Source organism: Histomonas meleagridis, assembly GCF_020186115.1.
Source record: "Histomonas meleagridis strain 2922-C6/04-10x chromosome Unknown contig_104, whole genome shotgun sequence".
In the NCBI taxonomy this organism is placed as follows: domain Eukaryota; phylum Parabasalia; order Tritrichomonadida; family Dientamoebidae; genus Histomonas; species Histomonas meleagridis.
The window spans coordinates 73882-94630 of record NW_027150750.1 but is presented as its reverse complement, the minus strand read 5'-3'; the positions used below and the strand labels follow the sequence as shown (position 1 = coordinate 94630).

General features: G+C 29.9%; 9 protein-coding genes across 9 annotated transcripts; 6 read left to right on the top strand and 3 right to left on the bottom strand.

Annotated features, from left to right (window-relative positions):
• Positions 1 to 89: 89 nt before the first annotated feature.
• On the bottom strand, positions 90 to 458 carry GO595_000508 (uncharacterized protein; the record flags this gene model as incomplete). Its single annotated transcript, XM_067918277.1, has 1 exon — positions 90 to 458. One exon carries the CDS (start codon positions 456 to 458, stop codon positions 90 to 92), a length of 369 nt encoding a protein of 122 aa, XP_067779288.1.
• A 154-nt stretch (positions 459 to 612) lies between these two features.
• On the top strand, positions 613 to 1725 carry GO595_000507 (proline--tRNA ligase; the record flags this gene model as incomplete). The annotated part of the gene is made up of 1 exon (XM_067918266.1): positions 613 to 1725. The coding sequence occupies one exon, from the start codon at positions 613 to 615 to the stop codon at positions 1723 to 1725; it is 1113 nt and encodes a 370-aa protein (XP_067779287.1).
• Positions 1726 to 2437: 712 nt separating this feature from the next.
• GO595_000506 (protein phosphatase 2C) lies at positions 2438 to 4078 on the top strand (the record flags this gene model as incomplete). The annotated part of the gene is made up of 1 exon (XM_067918255.1): positions 2438 to 4078. The coding sequence occupies one exon, from the start codon at positions 2438 to 2440 to the stop codon at positions 4076 to 4078; it is 1641 nt and encodes a 546-aa protein (XP_067779286.1).
• Positions 4079 to 10697: 6619 nt separating this feature from the next.
• GO595_000505 (SH3 domain containing protein) lies at positions 10698 to 11960 on the top strand (the record flags this gene model as incomplete). The annotated part of the gene is made up of 1 exon (XM_067918244.1): positions 10698 to 11960. The coding sequence occupies one exon, from the start codon at positions 10698 to 10700 to the stop codon at positions 11958 to 11960; it is 1263 nt and encodes a 420-aa protein (XP_067779285.1).
• Positions 11961 to 12488: 528 nt separating this feature from the next.
• GO595_000504 (dolichol kinase) lies at positions 12489 to 12908 on the bottom strand (the record flags this gene model as incomplete). The annotated part of the gene is made up of 1 exon (XM_067918233.1): positions 12489 to 12908. The coding sequence occupies one exon, from the start codon at positions 12906 to 12908 to the stop codon at positions 12489 to 12491; it is 420 nt and encodes a 139-aa protein (XP_067779284.1).
• Positions 12909 to 13705: 797 nt separating this feature from the next.
• On the top strand, positions 13706 to 14896 carry GO595_000503 (uncharacterized protein; the record flags this gene model as incomplete). The annotated part of the gene is made up of 1 exon (XM_067918222.1): positions 13706 to 14896. One exon carries the CDS (start codon positions 13706 to 13708, stop codon positions 14894 to 14896), a length of 1191 nt encoding a protein of 396 aa, XP_067779283.1.
• A 475-nt stretch (positions 14897 to 15371) lies between these two features.
• On the bottom strand, positions 15372 to 15974 carry GO595_000502 (Ras family protein; the record flags this gene model as incomplete). The annotated part of the gene is made up of 1 exon (XM_067918211.1): positions 15372 to 15974. One exon carries the CDS (start codon positions 15972 to 15974, stop codon positions 15372 to 15374), a length of 603 nt encoding a protein of 200 aa, XP_067779282.1.
• A 630-nt stretch (positions 15975 to 16604) lies between these two features.
• GO595_000501 (proteinase inhibitor I4 serpin) lies at positions 16605 to 17732 on the top strand (the record flags this gene model as incomplete). Its single annotated transcript, XM_067918200.1, has 1 exon — positions 16605 to 17732. One exon carries the CDS (start codon positions 16605 to 16607, stop codon positions 17730 to 17732), a length of 1128 nt encoding a protein of 375 aa, XP_067779281.1.
• Positions 17733 to 18106: 374 nt separating this feature from the next.
• GO595_000500 (protein TRANSPARENT TESTA GLABRA 1-like) lies at positions 18107 to 19105 on the top strand (the record flags this gene model as incomplete). Its single annotated transcript, XM_067918189.1, has 1 exon — positions 18107 to 19105. One exon carries the CDS (start codon positions 18107 to 18109, stop codon positions 19103 to 19105), a length of 999 nt encoding a protein of 332 aa, XP_067779280.1.
• Between the last annotated feature and the right edge of the window lie 1644 nt (positions 19106 to 20749).

The window sequence follows — 20749 nt, the reverse complement described above, 5'->3', positions numbered from 1 at the left end:
AAGCAAGCCAAAACCAAATTCTTTTCATGCATTCCATGATTATGGCATAAACCATTTTAGTTTTTGAAAAATTAAAAAAAAAAGAATGTTTATGCAAATTCAATCTTACGAACTTGTCTCTCTGGATACATATTTCCTTCATTGTTTACGTATATATGTTCCCATAATATCTTAACTTTATCTCCTTTTTTAAGATTGTTGATAAATTCAAGGATTTGAGGATCTTGCTTATTATCTATTGCGTTTGGATTAATGTCAACATAAAACTTTTCTTGCTTTTCATCACCATATTCACTCTTTTTTTCGTAATTTATGTATTCATTAATTGTAAATACAGCAAGATCTTTTGCATGGTTACAACGATCCGGGCATAAAGCCGTTCTGAACATGCAAGGGCGATGTTCAATGCCATCGAATGTTGCGGTAACATTGTGTATTGCTAATATTTCGAAAATCATTCAAAAATTTTGTAAAATTTCGGGTGCCCCAACGATACTGATCTCGATTGAAAATTGAATTCTGAAAATTTAAATTTTTTTTACAACGTTGTGAAAAAAGCTGTTGTAAACGTGGACGATACCATCGGCGTATCGGCTGTTTCTGGCCACTCGAATGAATTTCGAAAAACAAGTTTTAAAGCAATCACAGGAACAACCAGCATATATAACGTCAGAGCATATGCTTCGCATGCAAAGAGCGTCAATGATTAGATATGAAAAATCAACATATTCTCTAAGCTTATTACCATTATTCTTTGCTTTTTCAGATGAGCTTATTAAAGAAACTGATGAATTCATGAAAAAACTTGCAGTGATTCAGAAGTGTTTTGTTCAAGCTCGAACAGACTTAGAATTGTCAACAGCAATTTCAGGTATGTGTAGAACTGTTCGATCCCTTCCTATATTACTTAAGAACCAACCAATTGTTTCTACTGCCAATCATCCAACACTTCTTCCAGCGCACACTTCATTTGATTTGGTATATCATTACTTTAGTGATTCATCAATTGATGTTGCAGATTTTTCCCAAAAACTTTCATCACTTTACTCTCAGGACTTTAAAGTAATTAAACATTTTGGCGGTGCATTCATTATTGATCCAACAATAAAGAAAGAATTAACAATTCAAAACAGTTGTAACTATACTCCTTATGACCCAAACATAGAAATCCCTCCTGTTTCAGAAGTTGCTACACCTGATTGTTCAACCATCGAAGATTTATCTAAATTCACTGGCAAATCTAAAACCGATTTGGTCAAAGCAGTCATGTATAAAGTTGATGGTCGTCTTGTTTTTGTTAATATCCGTGGTGATTTAGATGTTTCTGAAGAAAAATTACGTCATTTTCTAGGAATATCTGGAACCAACATTGAAATTCAACTTGCTCCACCAGAGCTCCTTGAAAAGCATGGGCTTGTCCCCGGTTTCTCTGGTTTAATCGGCCTCAAGCGTGCAAGCGAGTGCACAATCATTGTTGACAACTCTGTGCAAACGGTCGCTGCCGGCGTAACGGGCGCCAACAAGAAGGACTTCCATTATATCAACTTCAATGTTGCACGTGACACCAAAAAGATATCCAAATTCATTCGTTATGCTGATGTTGCAACAAATCCATCTGTTGTTGAAGGTGCAGTTGTTGCAGAGATCGAAGATTTACATGATTGTTATCCAGAAATGCTTGGATTAGATTCAAAGCGTACAAGAACGCCGCTTTACAAAAAATAAAAATAAATGTGAAAAATTGAATTTTCATCAATGAAATATTTGATAAATTATAAATTCCAAATTCTAGTCATCAATAATTGATATTTTATTAAAAGTAATCTAAATACATAAGGAAAAATTTAAATATATATAAAAATATCTTTGATCAATTGTAGATTTCATTTATTATGTACTTTAAGGAATTAAAATATATTTCAGAATTTCAGAATTAATTAAGATGGGAAGAAACTATTAAGTAGGTAATTTTATATGTTTTATTCATTATAAAACGAAAGATGAAATATTTCATCAAATAAATTCAAAAATTTCTCTAATTCTTATTCAACTTATATTTTAATTAAATATATAATTTATAATTGTAATAGCACAAGATTCAATCAACATGAACAAAGGTCACAATAAAAAAACTAATCCAAAGAATTGTAAAGAGAACTATCAATTACACCTTGTTATACTTATAAATTTTTTAGTTTTAGGAGGACAGAAGGACAAATATAAGTCTTTTTTGAGAAACTATTCAAGACCCAAGTACAAAACATTGTATCTAACATAACTTAAATGATATTTAATAATATTAGTATGCTAAGTTCCTTACAAATCCAGATTCAACTCATTTATTTTATTGAACCATAAATTTTATGTCTTTTCAAAGAAATTCCGTTTAAGGACACAGAAATATTCAATACGTTTAGAATTTTGTGGTGGCGAAATAATGGGTCAAGAAAGCAGCTCTCCTATACAGCTAACAAAAGTTTTAAATCAAAATGCAAGGTGCTTTTTTGAGTCTTTCCTGGAAGTTCAACAGTACATTCCTGAAAAAAAGAAAAAATCAAATAAGACATTAGTGAAAATCATATATGAATCATTGAAGAGAAACCCTTCGTCTACTGAAGACTTTGGACTAGCAGTAATAGGTAAAAAAATGGGACCTGTTTTCGTTAATTTTTATATACCTCATTTGATATTCCCAGAGACTCTCACCAAAATTTCATTACGAAAATGTTCACTTAAAGGTACACATGTTAAGTATATTTCAAAACTCATATTAACACTTCCCAATCTTCAACAATTTGATTCAAGTGAAAATGATTTTGGAGATAAAAACAAGGAACTTATTGATGCTGCTGTTGACCATCCATCACTCCAAGCTCTTATTCTTGAAAATACTAAAATTAACGATGCTTCAGTAGCATCATTAAATAATCTCATCCGAAACAACCGTAAGCTTGAATCCCTTCTTGTTGCTCCTCTAAAAGTAACCAAGAGCAATCTTAATCTTCTTACGAGTTCTCTTTTTTTGAATAATTATCTCAAATGTGTCAGCTTCAAATCACAAGACAATGACCCTTCTATATCCATTGCTGCACGTAACTGCTTCATATCCGATCTTGTTGATTCTATTTCCCGCTATCCATTTCAGAGCAATTTCCGCGAAAAAGTTGAATCATTTAAATCTGTAAAAGGGCGTCAAATGGCCGTTGGCCGCCAAGAACAAAAAGAACGAATTCGTGGCACTAAGTTGTTTGAAAGCATTGAGCTTGCTGACTTACGAGCTTCGACAATTGACAAACAAGAAACACGTCAAACAAGTGATACATTTCGTAGTGGCCAAGCAGAAATGATTGGCCGGCGCCCTAAAATGGAAGATGTTTCCATTGTTCTTAACGACACACCATCTATTGGGTCGATGCTTTTTGGCCTTTTTGATGGCCATGGAGGACGTGAAGCTTCGGAGTATGCATCGGAAAATCTTCCTTCACTTATCAGTGATAATATTCTTTCTGGTAAAACGCTTCGTGAATCTATTGAAGAAGCTTTTACGCAATTACAAAACGACATGCGGCAATGGTGTATCTATGTTGGAACTACTGTTGCAATTGCTATAGTTGATGAACAATCACTCAGCGTTGCAAACCTCGGAGATACTCGTTGCGTTTTATGTCGTGATGGAAAAGCAGTTCGTTTGACAGTGGATCACAAGCCTGATTTACCTGATGAAATGGAATACATACAATCGAAAGGAGGATTTGTTAAAGAGGGTCGACTCGGCGGATTATTGTCTGTGTCGCGAGCTTTAGGAGACGGATTATTAGGGGATGCTCTTAATACAAAGCCGAGCTTTAGACAAGTAGAGATAACAGAAAATGATATGTTTATGATTTTGGCTTGTGATGGTGTGTGGGATGTGATTTCGGATCAAGAAGCGTGTGATATTGTAGCTGCTGAAATAGAACCATTGACGGCTGCTAAAAAATTGAGAGATATGGCATTCGAAAAAAATTCCTTAGATAACATTTCGGTGATTGTTGTGTTTTTGGCTGAGGCATTAGCAAATAAGGTACTTGAGGAATAAAATAAATTTCGATGTGCGATTGATAATGTAATTTCTTTTTTATCAATAAAAAAAAACTATACCTTAAATTATGATTTGAAAGAATTCATTTCCATTAGATAGCTTAAAGAAAATATTATAAAATTTTTGTTTTTCTGTTTTTTGATTTTCTGAGATTTATTCAAATGTTATAGCGGTTATCATTTAATTTCTATAAAATATTTTTCCACATTTGGATGGGAAATAAGCAGAGCAATGTAACTTGCAAACCTAAAAGCACTTCATCCAAGCACATAAAAATGCTCCAATCACTTGAGGAAATTATTTTTAATTTAGATGAGGAAAATATCTTTGAATCTGTTATATTAATATTGGAGCCATTCGGTACTACTAGATCGTGCTATCCTAAATTTACAATATGTGAAGTTATTTATTCAGTATATGTCTCACAGAATAAAGAATTAAATGTTTATATTGAATTCATGAAGATAATTGAAGCAAAAGAAGACGAACTAATTAACGCATTTGTAGATTTTCTTCTCGCTTTAGATTTCCAAGAGTCATATTTTCTACTATTTAATATGGTTGAATTAGGTTTTGTTTCACCAAATACAGTAAAAAATAAGATATTAAAGAATGATTGGGACCTTCATATGAAATTATAGGGTGGTCAAAAAGTTCGTTCGTCTAATTTTTTTCAGTCAATCCATAAATTTTTTTTCTCAAAGTTGTTTATTAATGAATGTATTCTCCATGTGTCTCGATTACTGCAAAGAGCCTATTCATCCATTCATTATATGCATTTTTAAATATTGATTTTGGTATTGAAGTTAATATTTCTTGGACTTTGTCAAAAAGCTCATTCTCGTTGCTGAATTCCATTCCCTCTAATAATTTCTTAAGGTAGCCGAATAGAAAGAAGTCAGAACAAGCTATATCCGGTGAATAAGGGGGATGATCAAGTTATCTAATTTTTAATTCTCTTGCTTTTTCTGGTACATTGTGCGGTTTTGCGTTGTCCATGTGTAGATATGTCCCTTTTGTTCGAATTTTTTTGTTCAACTTTTCGAGCACACAATTGGATAAAAACTTTTTGTTGGACTTACTGCCTTGAGTAAGCATGGTGATTGATTTTATTCCATTGATTCCCCATATTACTGATATCATCGCTTTCTTTGACCCAATTGTTTGCCTTGGTTTTGTTGGTATTTGTGCACCGGCTTCCATCCACATTGAATCTCTTCCATTTTTAAAGTAGATCCATGTCTCATCTTGAGTGAATATTTTTGCAAGCTTCCTTTCCCATGCATTTGTAAGGAATTCCAGTAAGATGCTGGCAATTTCAACTCTTTTTGCTTTCATTTGTTCGGTAAGAGCATATGGCAGCCATTTAAAATTGACCTTTTTCATTGATAAATGCTTGATCAAAACCTTTTTGACAGTATTTTTGTTTTCCCCAATGTCTTTAGCAATTTTGCGAGTGCTTGCGTATAAATTGTGCAACAAATAATTTTGAATAGGTATTAAATCTAGTTTTTGGGGTCTACCACTTCTTGGAAGATCATTTAACGTATTTCTTCCTTCTTTGAATTCTTTTGTTCTCTTCTGAACTGTTCTGAGAGTTATCGCTTTAGGACCATATGTGTCGATTACTTCTTGATGTATGCTTTTGTTGTCATTGCCTTTTAGCCATAAATAATGAATTATGGCACGAATTTCTACCATACTGTCTAGCATTTGATTCTTAACGTACATTTTTAACGTACAATAAAATTTTCTAAAGCGCATAATGCTAAATACATTGAATAAAACAAAAAACATTCAAATAAAAAAATATTCTATACACTTTATATAATCCATATTTATGTTATTACATTCGATCACATAAGTATGTATAAAGAAAAGAGCTGGCGAACGAACTTTTTGACCACCCTATAATTAAAGAAGGATACAATCCTGATAAAATCGCAAAAATAATTCGAAATGATGAAATAAAAAAACTTCAAGAAATATCATCATAAACAAATTTTAATGTTAACCAAATGATTAAACCATCGCTTTATGAAAGATGTTCATTTATTAACAAACTCAACGTTACTCTTATTGATTATGCTGTATTTTTTAAATCAATCGAATGTTTTAAATATTTACTCATGAATGGAGCTAATGTGTCAAATACAGGTAAATATGCGATTGCAGGTGGTAATCTGGAAATAATTTATTTATGCATCTGATAATGGTCATAAAGAAATAGTTAAATTACTTCTTGAACAAAAAGATATTGATATTAATACTAAAGATATTTATTTGTTTTATTTATAATTTATTTTAATAATTTTATATTTCAAAATAATATTTGGAAGTTATTTAAAATATTTAGAACAGCATAAAGCCTCAAAAAACTTAGTCAATATATGAAGTATAACTGTTACTTTAATAAAAATATCTCACTGAATCCATGGAAAACATGTCTTTTTTTTATATTGTTCTCTACACACATTTATAATTTTTTATTTGCATTTAATCAGATTGTGACAAAAATTAATTATTTTTCTATATGCAAAAACTTTTTAGAGTTTATACGTAAATCATTTCTCGAATTTGAAGATTTGAGAAATTAATAACTTACCTGTTTTTACGTGAAGATTTCTGTGTTTTGTTATCAGTGCTGATAATCAATTTTTTAAATAATTCCCAAAGATTATTTTGAAATATGACATTTGAAATCAAAAAGAGTCATGAGCCAGATTTCACTGTTCCACTTGATTACCTATGTGAATTCCGTTTGAAATATGAGATAAAAGATAACAAAAAATAGGCAAGTTTTCACGGCCTTTTTCTCTTTAGTACTCTTCGATCACTGGGAGTTTTGCTGAAAGATTTGGAGCTATATTTTCAGGATCACCAAAAGATAAAGTATTTCTAATACAAACTCGGCTTATTGTGATGTCAAAACTTACATTCCTGGCGTATGTTTCGAGTTTACAGTGGTTAGGTAACCAACGGAGAACGATACGGAGGAAAAGGAATTTACTACTTCCTGGAGGAAATACAATTCTGTAAAAAAATTAAACGTTTAAATGTTTAGATAATTTTATATCTGAATTTAATTCAAATTGTGATATAAAATTTTTAGAAAAGGAATTTATGTTTAAATCATTTCTATAATTATTAGATTTGAGAATAATTCAATTATTTCTTTGTGACCATTTGAGGATGCTCGAATAAGTGCTGTATCAAATATTTTAGATAATTTCCAAATATTATTTTGAAATATAAAATTATTAAAATAAATATTAAATAATAAAAATAAATATCTTTAGCATTAATATCAATTCCTTCTTGTTCAAGAAGTAATTTGACTATTTCTATATGACCTTTTTCAGATGCTAATATAAGTGCTGTATTAAATATTTTAGATAATTTCCAAATATTATTTTGAAATATAAAATTATTAAAATAAATATTAAATAATAAAAATAAATATCTTTAGCATTAATATCAATTCCTTCTTGTTAAGAAGTAATTTGGGTATTTCTGTACTACCTTTTAATGATGCCCACATAAGTGCTGTTTTAAATATTTTAAATAATTTCCAAATATTATTTTGAAATCCAAAATTATTAAAACAAATATTAAATAAAACGAATAAACATCTTTAACATTAATATCAATTTTTTCTTGTTCAAGAAGTAATTTAACCATTCCGATGTGATTTTTTTCTGTTTCAAAATATAATACCGATTTAAATATTGAAAATAATTACCTAATACAAATTTAAAATATCAATTTATTGTAACTAACATAAAATAAACAAAAACAATGTTTTTATTATTAATGTTTTCTTCTTTTTTAAGAAGTATTTTAAATATTTCAGTTTGATCATTTCGCGATGCCAATAAAAGTGCGGTATCAAATATAACAATTAAATTCCAAATTTCTGATTTAAACCCAGAAATTATAATGTCAATTTTTTATAATACATATGAATATCTTTTAATTTAAAGTTAATACCTTCTTGTTCTATAAGAAATTGAACAATTCCTATATAACCTTTTATAGTTGCTATCATTAATGATGTTCTAAATAATTCAACAAAATTCCAAACATTATTTTAAAATATCAAAACATTAAAACATATTTTAATACAAACAATTAATATTTTTAGCATTAATATCAATCCCTTCTTGTTTAATAATATACTGAACAAGTTCAATATTTCCTGATTCTGATGCGAAAACTAAAATGTTTTTCGGAATTTGATTATGCTCAAGAAAATATTCGACAAGATATAAATTACCTGTTTTCGCTGATACATTAATTAAATATTCATCGAATTTGATTTCTTCTTCTAAAAATGAAAGAATTTCATAATTACCAATATTAATGCAATGATAAATTTGTTCTTGGAATTTAATATCAGTTAATGTTTGTGTATTACTAATATAATATCCAAAATTTTTAAATGGAATTTTGTTTGTAATTACATATGTTAATAAATGTTGTTGATTGTTTTGATCTAGTTTTTCGATTTTGTTTTCATAAAAATATTTAAAGATATCATTTCGATGAAATTTAATTGCTATTTCATAAACATCGTCAAATGTCGAATGATTTTGTTCACATAAATAAATAATTTCAAGATTTCCACCTGCAATTGCATATTTACCTGTGTTTTCGACTTTTGCATTATTCATTAATAAATATTTAAAACATTGAATTGCTCCAAAAAATGCAGCAAAATCAATTAATGTAACATTTTTTTTGTTAATAAATGAATATCTTTCATAAAGTGATGGTTTAATGGTTTGATTAAAATCGAAATCTTCTTGTGATGATATTTCTTGAAGTTTCTCTATATCATCATTTCGAATGATTTTTGATATTTCATTCGGATTAACTCCTTCTTTAACTAATTGCTTATGAAGTTCCCAATCATTTTTTGATAATTTTTCGTAATTATTTTTAAATTCTTTATTTAATGGATCTTTAGAATCGTTTTTCTTGTTTTCTTCTTCAGTTTTATAATGTGAAAAATAATTGGTATGAAAGTTATTGGTAATATTTATATTAATTAATTCGTTTTCAATCATTTTTTCAATGATATAATATGTCTCTTGTGTATTAAATTCTGATATATAATTAGTAAAAATTTCAATAATTTTTGGATTGTTGTGAAGAATTGATTCTTCTTGTGTTTGAATTTCTTGCAAATAATTTAAATATGTTTGGATTGATTCTCTTTGAGATGAAAATGCTGAATAAATTAAAACAATTATACAATAATTAAATGTAAAAGGAAAATCTTTATCAAATAAATTCATTGTTTTTGCAACAGAAATTTCAAAGTTTTTTTCTGTAAGATTAAATATAATCTGTTCTAAAGAAATCAACTTTTGCATATATATAGATTGGCTTTTGATTGATGTATTATTTGCTTCATTTTCTGATTCAAGTGTTTGTGTGCTTTCAGTCATCGAAATGTAGCTTTTTTGATTTCAAATGAACAATATGTATCGTCATACTGAAAATTTTTTGAAAGTTTTTGAACAGTTTACATTCGTCAAATGCTGATTTTTGTTTTGTTTTTCTTCAAAACAAAATCAAATACAAAAAGATCTACAAAATCACAGTGGCTTCATTCAGTTGAAAAAGACAAAAACAGACAAATATATAAATTCTCTCAGGATAAAAATTCTTCAAATTCCACAAAAACATCTGGAATAATGACAAACAAGGCTAATTTAATGCCCACTGTAGTAATTATTGGATCACTGTTTCTCGCCTTAATTATTTTTAGCGGGTTTGTTATAATGTATTGTCGAAGACTAAAGGAAATTGAGAAAGAAAGAGATGAAAACGTAAAATCAGATAACCCAATACTCATGAGTTTAGTAGCATGAGCGATTATTTATGTAATAATAAAAATTATTTATCATGAACAAAATATCAAAATTTGGATTTACTTTATTTAATAACATTTTTAAATCAGTGTCAAATGGGTTTGTGAGTTAATTCTCTTAACCTTGTTTTTCTTCTTCCTCTGATTTGCTTTCTTCTTCAATGATAGCTGTGTATGAGAGAATAGCTGTGTATGCAATCACATAAACTTTGTACGGCCCTTTTATTTCAAGTTCGCAGCTTTCAAATGGTGACTGAGTGAAACTTTTATAATAGAATAATATATACTTTATGCATTTTATGTTAATAACAATATATTTTGAGCACATTCATTTATATTCAGTCTCTTATCCTCTATAAATTAGTTTTTCCATATGGGAAAATTCAGTAATCATCCAAATTCATTATTAGAAAGGGTGGTCAAAACATGATAGGGTTCAGATTTCAAAAGAATTTAAGTTCTAAATTTAGTAAGAATAATTAGTAAGAAAGAAAATTATACAATTAAAATGAATGTGTGAATTAATTTCAGAATCTTAATTTTTTTTAAGTTACGATTAAAAAATTTGAGATCATAAGTAAAGTAAAGTCTTTTTACTTGATTAAATGAAGTTCAAAAAAAGTATTTATTTAACTGTAATAAACTTTCTGGCGTTCTGCCATCACCACTTACAATCAAATAATCCATTGAAAAAGTTTTGTTTGTCAAATGTTTTCAATTTTATATATAACATAAAAAATGGAAGAAAGACTATCATATGCAAAAGCATTAGAAGATGCTTGCATCAAAGAAAACGAATTAATTTTTCAATATTTTTTACGTTTAGCTCCTATATTAAATCTTGACGCCAAAGATCATGAAAAGAATTATGATATTCTGGATAACTTTCTAGAAATCAAAGAGAAAAGTGCTAAATACAATGAACCAATGATTTGTGGTTATCCGGGCACTATTAAGGATGGCATTTTTAACATAGCTGCCATTTTTGCTCAGATCAATATTCAATTTAGTGAAATTTCCAAAACCATACAAAAACAAGTATCTGTTGCCCAAGACAAGATCAAACAAAGTATCACTCCCGAACAGGTTTCACGTTTATTTTCTGAAGCTGAAGGTGTGGTTAATAAAAATAATGCAATGATACCAATGATTAAATCATTTTCTGAACCATACGCAGATTTAACCAAGAAAATTGAACGCTCAGTCAGTAAGCTTATCCAAGCCAAGAAACCGAATGCCAAATCATTAGCCAAACTAGCCAAAGAATATTCCGAAGCACTTGCCAAGCGTCAAGAGTTCTCTAAGAAGCGAAAGATGTTGGTTGATTCCACCCATATATCACAAGAACAATACATCCAAGCTATTACATCATATTCCGGATTATTATTTAATCGCGATCATTTCATATTGATCATCTTTGATCAATTATCATTAGCATATGAAGAATTAAAGTCATATTTACAAAAATCTGCGGATACATTTGGATATTGTGCAAAAGCCATTGATAAAAAAGGAGACTTTCAACGATTCGCAGAGTCAAAACGCATATTTCGCTATAATATTACATGTCCTGATTTCGAAGAAATTGAATTCGAATTCGATAAGACAAAAGTGTCAAAGGAAATCAAAAATGAGTTCCCCGTTGGCATAGCCGAAGTAATTGAGAACTTTATTTGCAGCGGCGAAAATGAAATTAACTGCGTCAAAGGTAAACGGTTGCTTTTGATGGAGTTCCCTGATGATGAATGGTGTTGCGTAATGCATCCATTCACTCATGCTATAGGTTATGTTCCAAGTTACTGTGTTAACCCAATTAGTGAGGTATTGGGCGTATGCATTAGAGAACCAAAGCCTGGTGAATATAAAGGTATAGTTGTAGGCGTTGGTGATTTTGTGGCTATAATGGAAGACAATCCGAAAGAAAAAATGTATAAAGTGTCAACTGCAAGAGGTGACCAAGGAACTATATCGAAGGGATTAGTTGCTATAGTTTATAGATAAAATAATTAATTAATGGTGGTAAGTAAACAAGTATAAAAAATAAAATCTTCTGTTAAATAAAAGATTACATTAAATTACAACATAATAAATTTGAATGTTGAAACAAAGTGACGTTATAAAGGCAACTTCAGAGCTTTGGTATAAATATTTGCAGATAATGTCGCTTAAATATTTTTCTTAAAAATTTGTTATTAATAACTATATCATTTTAGTTGGTGCTTTCACCATTAATAGTTATTATAGAATTAAAGGATGAAGGTGATTTTTTGTCAATCAAATTTATTATATATTTAGAAATTTAGAAAATCAGCTTTTAGTAGTGATATTGAAAGAAATTCAAAAATATAATATCTATTAACATGAAATGTTATTGAAATCTTTTTATGAATTACAAATAATTAAGCTGATCTTTAGAACCAACAGTGCTAATCAATCATATTAAAATGTTTTCAGAGAAATCAAAAAGAATTGTGTATGTATAAGAACATTTACTGATTAAATTTACATTAGTCTTGATTTCAAATAACATTACAATGAGCTTGTCGAAAAATGCAAAAGGAATGCTGACGAAAGTGGCACTGTAATGTTATCTAATCCTAATGGAGTGAAGATCTCGATTACTGTGACAGCAAGTGCAATTAGTAATGTTATAGCAAACGATTTAGCTGAGTTTGTGTATCCCAAATTATAATAATTTGAAAATAGAATCATCACAATTAAAGAGGTAAAAAACATTGCAACAGATCCAACATAAGATTTCATCCCAAAGATTTTCTTTTTCCCAAACTTCATACCGAAAACCGCTGCTAAGCCATCGCCATATCCCATGATTAAAACTGCCATTCCACAAATGTAATTTTGGATAACCCCTGTGTACGTAAGTATCACCAAAATTGTGAGCGATATTGGGAAATAAATCAGGCCAAGATTTCTGATTCGATCATTCATTTTAAAAACTTTTGTCCAGTTAAGAAATGTTGCAAGTGAATTAACAATGATAAAAACTATTGGCTCAATTATGGCATATTTAAGAGTTGTTTTATATTTGTTTAAGATGAACCACCAGTTCGATACACCAATGTGAATAAACTTCCTAACGAATTCTGGTGATATCCTTTTGGACCTTGATAGAATAAATGCAATTATTAATGTGGATATGAGAAATACCATAGAATATATAAGGCCTGCAATGTTTGTCTCCATTTTAAAATAAATTTTTGGTCAATTCCTAATAAACGGTTTCCCTTAAATGGTGCAAAAAGCCGTTAAAAAAATTCCTAATGTTCAAAACAACAAATTTCCTGCCAAAAACAGAAGCTATTCGGAAGCAAATTCGTATCCCATATGCAATTACATTGACTCCAACTTCTGGTGATAGTCCTCAAAGAATATCTTGTAAGGAAAGTGATTTAATTTCATGTTCAAGATGCCATTCATTTTTTTCTAATTTTTCACAAATAGAATCAAATAAATGGAAATGCCAATTTTGTGGAACTGAAAATTTAATAAAACATTCAGAAAACTTTGTTCAAGCGCAACAAAATGATTTTGAAATAATTTTGGAATCAAGAAATGATTCAGATCAAGCCTTTATTATTTACATTTCTCTTGGCTTTAATTCATCTGATATTACAAAAGCCAAATTATTTGCCATTTCATTATTAAGACATCTTCCTGAAAATTCAAAATGTTTTGTTATTATTGGCTCAGACGAATTTCCACTTTCATTACTTACACCACCACAAATGGATCAATCTGAAATTCATGAAAATGTACTTAATTGTCTTCTTCAAGCATCAATTACAAACTTTCCTTCGGTAGAATCACTTATTGGGCTTGATCTTTCACATTTCTATTTCACATCCAAAAATTCAGCCTCAGCTGAAAGAACAATAGATAATTTAATTCCATCAAAAGATTCGGATCCTCACAAGAAGTGTGCTGTACTAGCGCAAATGTTCTCTTCTTTTTTATCAAATGCTTCAATCCGCTTTTTTTCAATCGTTAATGAAATTACTCGAAAGACAATTGATCTTGAACCAATCAGGATATCACCAATCCGCTTCGATTTTATAGTCAACAAAGTAAATCAATATGCAATCAAGTTTGCATCTGAACTACCCGGGTCATTAATTGAATTATCTGAAGAAAATATTTCACTTCAAGCAATTCATTTCCTAGGTCAAGAGTGCAAATTCCAGATGGTTCTCAAGTACAAATCCAAGGGTGCGCGTCTTACATGGCTTAAGCCAATGCGACCATTTATTGATTCAAACTCGCAAACGGTTTTTCTTCCTGTTTGTATAACAAAATCTTATCCTTTTGTATTTGAAATCACGCCAGAATTCACGCGTTCTGATTCTTCCTATTTTCAATTTGTCTCTAAGTATATTCGGTATACGGGAAATATTTCCGAACTAATAATGCGTGTTCAATCAATCAGTATACCAACCACGGAAAACATCACAGATATTATTAACTCGATACAATGGAATGACATATTATTATTTTGGGCTCGTAAAGTTGTTGGAAAGACGACGCGAGAAGTTATGCCAAGTCTTGTTCGAACTGCAGCGCTTCTTGAAAATCAAATCGGCGCAAAACCAAACGAAGAGTTAAGGAAAGCAGTTTGTTCATTCGAAGCAATGAAAGCGCTCAATGAGAAAAAAGAAGATTCGTTTAGATATATAGATTTAATATGCAACTCATCACCAAATATGTTATCTATGATACCGAAAATACAGTCCGGGATGTGTGAATCGTTCAACGGAGTGTACGAAGAAAGAAATCCAAAGGAAAAAGGACCTTCAAAGGAGGCAAGAAAAAGACAGATGCAAATGGAAGTATTTTTGCCAGTCGGTGATAAAATACCAAACGAGTTCAAAACATTATTGCCAATCTATGAAAAAGTTTTCGTAGAAATGGCCAAAAAATAATTGTAAAATACTATTCAATCAATTCCATTAATTTCTTGTTTTGAAGATAAAGTTCTCCAATAAGTGCATATGCTTTCTCAAGCTTGTCACGATCAGAGTTATCGGTAAGCATTGACTGAGAATTTGAACTATTGTTTGAAATGAGAATTTGATTATTTAATTTGTTAATTTCTTCATGATATTTCTGCTTGGTGTATTTCAGATCACGGATGATGGCCTTTTTATGCTTAGTGTTTTTTCTTTCTTCTTTAAGAAGTATTGAAATATCTTCATTAAATCTTTTTTGACTTTCAAGTTCTTTTTTTAATTCGTTGTTTTCACGCTTAAGTTTTTCGTTTTCTATTACAAGTTTTGAGTATTCGAATTCTTCGATTGGATTTGTTTGACTAAGTGTTGACATTTTTTTAAATCAAAATTGAATTAAATTTAATCGTATAATAACAAAATTTTTCAACAGTTTACTTTTATCATGACATCATACAAACTTTATGATGTTTGCTTTTTCTTTGTTTTGTTGGTGTTTGAGCTCTTTCTGAACAATAATATTTTTTGCGTATTCTCTTATCTTTCTTACGAGAATGATATATGCTTCTTTAACATTCTGGAAATTTTTGATAGAAATTTCAATAAAATCAGCGCCAAACTTTTGAGCAAGTTTTTCACCTTCTTCAGTGCTTACACATCTTGTTTCTTCGAGATCAATTTTGTTTCCAATAACAATTATTGGTACATCATAACCATAATATTCGCGTATTGATTGGCATCGTTTTTCAACAGTTTTGAATGTTTCAAGGTCTTCGATTGAATATATTATCATGATGCCCGAATATCCATATTCAAAAGGAAATAAAGTCCAAGCAATCTCTCCATCTTTTTTTCTAATATCGCGTGAATAGTCAACCACAATAGGGTGAGTAACTCCGTCAACTTCAAGGCTAAAATGGACTTCTAATTCTGTCTCACGTGGGGCACTCAAGCACAAGCCATGACAACCCAAAGCATGTTTGAGTGATCTTTTTCCAGTAAAATCAGACCCCAAAATTATTATATTGTGCACAATAAGATCCAAGCTATTCATCCCAACCCTATCGACAACCGTATTTTGATAGATGATAAACGGTCCCCATTCAAAAAGTCGAGTGTACAGAGGAATAATAAAAACATTTTCCTGTTGGTACTTAGGGTTGGCCCACGGTTAATCGATTAATTTTTGATACGAGTCACTTTTTTATCGATAAAAATCGGTTAATAACGGTTTGAATCTCGATTAAATCGATAAACTCGATAAAAGCCACTTTTTTATTGAAAAAATCGATTTTTTATCGAAAATTCCTGGATTGAATGAGAAGACGTTATTGGATAAAGATCCCCCCTAGTTTTCATGTTAGAAGACTAAGTCAATAGGAATGATTATATAAAAACGAACGAAATTTCGTACGAAATTTTTGAATGGTTTTTAACCGACCAAAACCGTTTATTTATCGATTTTTATCAACCAAAACCTGTTGGCCAATGGGTGCTTTTTGATGTCCAGGACTGTAACCAAAATGAAGTTTGCTATTTGCTTTGAAGTCCTTAAATGGTTTTATCATTAGAAAGCATTTTCAAAAATTTTCAAAAAAAGAGAAAAATTGATCAGATCGAGAGCTCAAAACTCAGCATTTAAAATTGCCTGATCCCCTAGCTGAGGGTTTTTTGCAAATGTAAAATGGGAATTTCTTCATCTTCATTGTCCCATGTTGACCAAGCTAATCTCAAAGAAGTTGATTGTGAACCAGCTAATCTTCTATCTTTTATGATGCTTTCAACTCTCTTAAAAGAGAATGAAAACTTAATTTTTTCTCCATACTCAGCTTATGTAACCCTCATGATGGTGGCTTCTGTGTGTTCAGAATCTTCACGAAAAGAAATCCTAGATTCATTCAAGTTACAATCTGATTTGACGCCAGATGATATTCTTAATTCCATAATCAATCTAGCCAAAAAGATTGAAAAGTCTGCGACCAAAACTGCAATCAAAAGTGGTAATAACATATGGCCAAATAGCCAAAATTATAATCCAAAGCTCTTCGAGCCACTCATGAAATTCGGAATTGAAATCACGCCTGTTGAATTTCCTCAACCTGGTTGTGATCAAATCAATGAGAAAGTATCTGATATAACTGAAGGATGCATTAAAAATCTTCTTTCTCCAGATAATCTTATTGATTGTAAATATGTTATCACTAATGCTATTTACTTCAAATCAGAATGGATTTCTAAATTTGACCTTAACGAAACCAAAAAGCAAACATTTTATCATTTTGATGGTACCACACAAGAAACTGAATTGATGATACAAATTTCTGATTTTTTGTATTATCAAAATTCCGATCTTCAACTTCTTTGTATGGAATATAATGATGGATTTCGTATGTATATATTTCTTCCCAAGCAAAAAGATATTACTTCTTTTAATCATTTGAAAGATTCATTATTATTAAATTATGAAAATTATATAAAGAATCTTCAAAAAGAAAAAGTTTGTGTGCAAATACCAAAGTTTAAACATGAATGGGATGCGTCACTTAATGACGTATTAAGTAATTTAGGGATAAAAGAAGTATTTGTGACAAATCCAAATTACGTTTTCATTTCCGAAATAAAGCAAAAAGCTTTTATTGAAGTAAATGAAGATGGTACAGTTGCTGCAGCTGCAACAGCTGCATTTGCAGATGAATGTGGAGTCATGTTCGATGAAGAGCCTATTGATTTCATAGCGAATCATCCTTTCTTTTATTCGATTGCACATAAGGATGGAACAATATTGTTTACAGGAGCATATCAAAAAATATAAATAAATAAAAATTTGAAACACATACTCAATGTCAATAATTTTTAAAATTGGAAAAATCTAAGAATTTCTTATGATTTAGCCAAGCCATAAGGATAAAAATAAGAGGATATGAATGGAAATGATTATTAATTTTAATTTTGGATAATTCAAATTTCATATGATATACAAATAAAAATCAAAATAGAATACTTTATTTATCAAATTGTCGAAGAAATTACAGACGAATTCTTTCAGATGAACATTAAAATTTTGAATTTTGTTTTCGGACCACCCCGTATGGAAACGTTTATTTTTTGCTTGTAACCGTTATAATATTGGCGGTTTTATAACAAATGTTCTGTGTACACCATTGAAAAGCACAATTAAACATTTAAATGCAATTAAACCCATTTGGAGCACCAGTATTCCAACGAAAAATTGTTTCTCAAACTAAAGTTCCCTTACAATTCAATCCTTTTAGTCTTTCTTTCAATTCACCATTCTCAAAAGAATTAAGACTTGCAGTTGCATCATTTCAACAAGAGCAAAATAGGATCAAAATATTCCGAATCGTTGGTCCCTCCATTATTGAAGAATCTGAAGCTCCAGTAAAGTTTCCACAAACATCATGTTTATTTTCATCAATAGGTTCAAATGATTCTTTTGATTCCCTTATTACATGTGGGGACACTTTAAAATTATGGAAGATCTCACTTGATGGGATTAATTTAATGGGTGAAATTGATGTTAGTACCACCAAAGATCCAATCACTTGTCAAGATTGGTCATTATATGATCAATCTCTTGTCATAGTTGGTTCCTGTAATGGTTCTGTCACAGCCGTTGATCTTATGTCAGGCCAAGTTGTTACACGAATAATTGCACATGATCATCCCATTCATGATATCCAATTTTGCGGGCCCACGTCCTTTATTACTGTTGACTTTGATGGTTCCATGCGTCTTTTTGACTTACGCGATCTCCAATCGTCATTTATCTATTACCAATCTGCGATGCCATTGATGCGAGTTAGTGTTTCGCCCATTGATAACTTTAAAGTTGCGACGTTTTCTAAAGATTCTAATTATGTTGTTGTGATTGATACTCGTCGATCAGGTGTTCCGTGCGGATTTTGCAATGAGCACATCGGAAACTTGACATGTCTGAAGTGGTCGAATATGATCGATAATGTGCTCTTTACGTCCGATAATAAAGGTTATATATATCAATCATCGATGGCCGAAAACATCGTGAAGCTGAAGGCGAACATGATAAATCAGTACGAGCTGCCGATCGAGTCATTTAATATTGGACAGAACTTAATAGCAGCAACGTGCGAAAAACAGATAAATATAATGGAAATGAGCGTAAATCAAAACAGAATTCAATTATAAATTTATATAAATTATGAATTTGATCTTCGTTTTTGTAATATTTTGTCGTGTGAAATCATTCGAATATAAAATTTTTGGAAAAGATTATTAAACATTTTAAAATATACTGCTTAATGAGCTTTAATATGTGTTAAAATTTAGATGCTTTTATATTACTGTTTAAATGATTAACTTTAGGAGAATTTAATTTGACTTATTCGATTAATTATAAATGTTTTAATATATGTATTTCAACTTTAAATTATACAATAAGGTTTAAACCACTATTTAAATTAAAAGTTTCACTATTATTTTGCGTTTATAAATGTTATTCTTTATATGTATTTTAGTGATAATGATTCAGGCAGATGAAATCATAAGATTCCTTCCTGATAATACAGATAATCTGGATAATGTATATACTTTAACTGTAACTGATCATCCAAATGATGAAAATGTTTTTAGGTGTTCCATGGACGAAATATTAAAAGTTGTACCTCAAGAAAAAATAAATGAACTAAATGATTTATATGATGAACATTTTTCTCCAGAAAAGCTTATAGAGATGTCGGAAAATGAGGATAATTCTTTAACAGAATATGATGTAAAAACAATCTTGTACTATATTTATTTACCAGAACTTGCAAATAGCTTAGATCTTGAGCTCAATGCAGGAAGTACAATGAAATTAGATTGTTTCTTTGAAGCTCTCAGAAGAGCATTTGATAAAAGCAAATCATCCGTTGGGAAACCAACATATAGAGTTGATAAATACCTTAATTCTGGATATTTTAAACCTGGCTTTTATGTTTCAACAAGATCTTTTACACGGTGTAGCTATGAGTTAAGTTCTGTAATTAAAGAAAGACATCCGTGTATAATGAAATTGATTCCAAAAAGAAATTTAAGGATAATTAGTTATTTCACAGAGTTGAAATCCCCTCATGATTTATATGAAACAATATATCCACCTGCAACTCATTTTAAAGTTAGAATAAAACCATATGTTATGTATTGTAAAATAAACCCAATTAATGAAGAAGGATATTGTCTTCCAATGAAGGGTTCATCTGGTTTTTATGGAGCATTTTTCGTTGAACTCGAAGAAATTAATGAACCATATGGCCCATTAATATATAGAGAACCTCTGCAACCTTCTGTGGAACCTTTTAATCTTTCTGAAGATACAGAATATTATTTAGATGAAACCACAACAGCAAGTAAAGAAAATTCCAAGAAAAATGTGGTAATTATTGCATCTGTTGCTTCAGTAATAGTTCTTATAGTAATTGTGGTTTTAACTATTTTTTTCTTATATAGGAAACGTGGAGAAATAACTAAATCAAGCAATAATATTTAAAAATTACCATAAAATATTCTTAATTTATAAAACTATAATTTTCCTATTTGCTACAATTTTACAATTAATTATCCATAAAATAAGTATATTAGATAAAATTCATTAAATTCATGTTTTATATAGAAAACCATAATTAATGCGTAGCCACCATTTATTCTAAGAAAAAATTGATCGTGCATAAACATCCATTTGCAATAATTGAAGTTTTTCAAAATATGACCATATTTATATTAATAAACAAATCATTAGTAATTAGTATAACATGCTTCTCATTTGTCAAAAATTGATTTTAATCAAGGAATACA